Source organism: Myotis davidii, unplaced genomic scaffold (assembly GCF_000327345.1).
Source record: "Myotis davidii unplaced genomic scaffold, ASM32734v1 scaffold453, whole genome shotgun sequence".
NCBI classification, from domain to species: domain Eukaryota; kingdom Metazoa; phylum Chordata; class Mammalia; order Chiroptera; family Vespertilionidae; genus Myotis; species Myotis davidii.
The window spans coordinates 2740345-2743145 of record NW_006285234.1 but is presented as its reverse complement, the minus strand read 5'-3'; the positions used below and the strand labels follow the sequence as shown (position 1 = coordinate 2743145).

The 2801-nt window shown below is 53.4% G+C and overlaps 1 protein-coding gene across 1 annotated transcript in view; it reads left to right on the top strand.

Annotated features, from left to right (window-relative positions):
* Nucleotides 1-2801, top strand: part of ZNF23 (zinc finger protein 23) — a 21160-nt gene that overhangs the window by 12580 nt on the left and 5779 nt on the right. Inside the window, exons 5-6 of the mRNA XM_006755780.2 lie at nt 782-791; nt 1404-1448. Coding sequence (XP_006755843.2) covers nt 782-791; nt 1404-1448 — 55 coding nt within the window. The remainder of the gene's footprint in view (nt 1-781; nt 792-1403; nt 1449-2801) is intronic.

Below are 2801 nucleotides of genomic sequence, written 5' to 3'. Positions count from 1 at the left end.
GTCCATGTGCGGGATGTCCACGGCCTTGGCCTCATCACAGCGCTGCTGGTCGCCCAGAACACGCCTGGAGAACTTGGGGCGGGGCCTGGACTTAAGCCTGATGGTGCCCGAGAAGCGTTTGTCCCCTGAGGGTCATAGTTCTTCAGGCCAATCTGCAGCTCCACTGTCTCCATAAACTTCCGGCGCTTGCCTGGTTCCTTTGCAGCACCTCCCGCACTGCCCAGAAGAGGGTGTCGTGGGAGACTTTGCTGCTCATGGGTCCTCGTGCTGCAAAAACCAGAAAAGAGCTCTTCCTTTTCTTGTAAGTGCATCAGCCCTATTAGATTTGGCCCCGCCCTTATGACCGCATTTAATCTTATTACTGCCTCAGGGGTTAGAACTTTAACATAGGAATTTTGTGGGGACACAAAATTTACCGAGGGAAGAGGTCTAAAAGCATATATATTCAAAAGAAGTGGAAAAAGCAAAGTAGCTCCAGATATGGAGGAAGTGAAGAAAGTCATAGACCAGTTTTTCCCACACCTGTGCCAAAGTTGAAATCCTGGAAGACGTAGATGAAATTTTAGGAAAGCATACATTTTCAAGACTGAATTTAGGATCGGTGAGAATCAGAAAATAACCACTCCGTGTGTTTTTGAACATGGTGAGCACGGGGCTTTGGGTCATGGGGCCCTACATGCCACAGCGATCCCCTCTGCCCGGTCGCTGAGATCTCGGCTTCTTTGCTCTCAGCAGGCTGGGAAGTGTGAGGAGGCAGCCTGGTACCTCACTTTTGGCCCAGCTTCCGGAAGGTAAGGCTGGGCCATGGGGGAGGCTGGCCTCCCAAGGTCTCTACAGAGACATCAGACCCTTGAGGACTCTCATCTGTGTGAGGAGAGAGGCAAGATGTGGGGGAGCAGCTGTCCCTTCCAGCTGCTGCCTCCCTGGGCCTGACCCGGGGCTCTGTGCTGGGGCTGCAGCACCTCCTGCCTGTCTTCTCTTTCAGGGGGACCGAGGGTGATACTTGTTTAGAGAGAGAAATAAATCAAAGATCTTGGTATTGTCTGTCTCTTGAGCTGAAGCACTGCTCCTCGAGTCTTTGTTTTATTCTCTAGGCTCTGCATACATTTTTATGTACACTCGTGTGTGTGTGTGTGTGTGTGTGTGTGTGTGTGTGTGTGATGTGTGTCAGAGTTGTAAAATCCTAGGGTTCCTGGCAGTGAGCATCAGCGTCATGGCTGGGAGGAGTCCGGGGTTCTGAGCGATTGAACAGATCAGCCCCATCTTCCTGTGGCAGCTCCTGCTCACACTCCTGTGTGGACACAGGCTGCCTGCATCTTAGATCTTCTCTTCTTGGGCGGGGTGGCTTACCTCACGCTTGTCTCCCTCTGTGCTTTTCCTTAGCTCCAGCCCTTCTCTGAGAGGGAGCAGAAGCAATGGCGGCCATGCTCCTGACAGCCTGGCCTCAGGTGAGCTGTGGGTCTTCGGGTCTTGCTCTGAGCAGTTTCACATTGAGAAACCGAGAAGGGAAGCTGGTGAGCTGGTGATGAGAGCTGGAGAGGGCCTCCATGCTCACACCTGCCTGACTGGACCTGTGGGAAGAGTGGTGAGGTAGAGGGACGGAAGCAGCGGGGAGCGGCCCGAAGGCAGGGGTGTCGTGTTGGGCACATGGAGGTTCTTGGCTTCCCTCAGCAGAGGGCTCTGGGGATAGGAGATGTGGGAACTGACCAGGTGGGATGCTCCGTGTGTGGGTGTGAATGGGGGAGGCAGCAGGGGACTGGGATTCCCAGGGACCAGGTACAGGTGGAGCAGGGCTGTGCTTCTAATTGAGGGGAAGAGGAGGGTAGTGGGGGCAAGGGAGGAAGGAAACTGGAAGCCTGTGGGACAGGCTGTCTCACTCTGTCCTCAGGCTTTCAGGGCTTGGGGTGCAGTGGCTCAAACTGTAGGTCTCTGATAGGAGCTCTGGACCCTCTCCCCCGGAAAAATACATGTGCAGACAAAGTTTTCCATGCAATTTCAGGGACTTCATGGACCCCCTGAGGCTCATCCATGGACCTCCATGGACTGCAGGTTGGGAAAGTCATAGTCACAGTAACTCCAGTGACATCGCTTAAGGCTTCCTGTGCTGCAGGCACCACACTAAGCACTTTGCATGGAGCGCTCATTCCTGACAACTGACCTCTGAGCTAGGTGCCGTGTCGGACTCATTACACCACAAGACACGCAGGCAAAGGAGATAGGGGGACTTGCCCAAGGTCTCACAGCCATTGTGTGATTCTTCACTGCCAGCCTTGGGGCGCGTGTGGGGCCAGGGGAGTTAACTTGGTCAGACTTGTGATGGCCGCGTAGGGAATAACTTTCAGGGAGATTCAAAAGCAGGGTGTCCACTTCAGAAAGAAGTCCCCTGGTCCAGGCGATGGGGCTTCTTCAGGAAAGTAGTTGTTAAAACGGGGGATCTAATTCCAGTAATGCTTCACATAAAAACCGTTAGGAGATGTGGGTAAGGGAGAGGAGGAGTCAAGAATGAATCCCCAGGATTCTAGCTGAGGTTTCCTGCACAGATAGTGGTGGGTGACACCAACTGAGGTTTGAATTCAGGAGGAGGCACCAGCTTACCTGGGGAAAGGGCAGTGGCAGTGGGCAGTGAAGGCATTTAATTTTGTGTGGAGAAGTTATTTGACCTGTCCAAGGTCACACAGCGAGTGACTCACAATAGCTCCCAGAAGCTGACTAGATTATTTGCTGGGTGGAGGTTGGTAGAGTCAACCAAGACAGATCCTGGCAGATAGTTGAGGGCAAATCCCTGCCAATGTGTCCCCAAG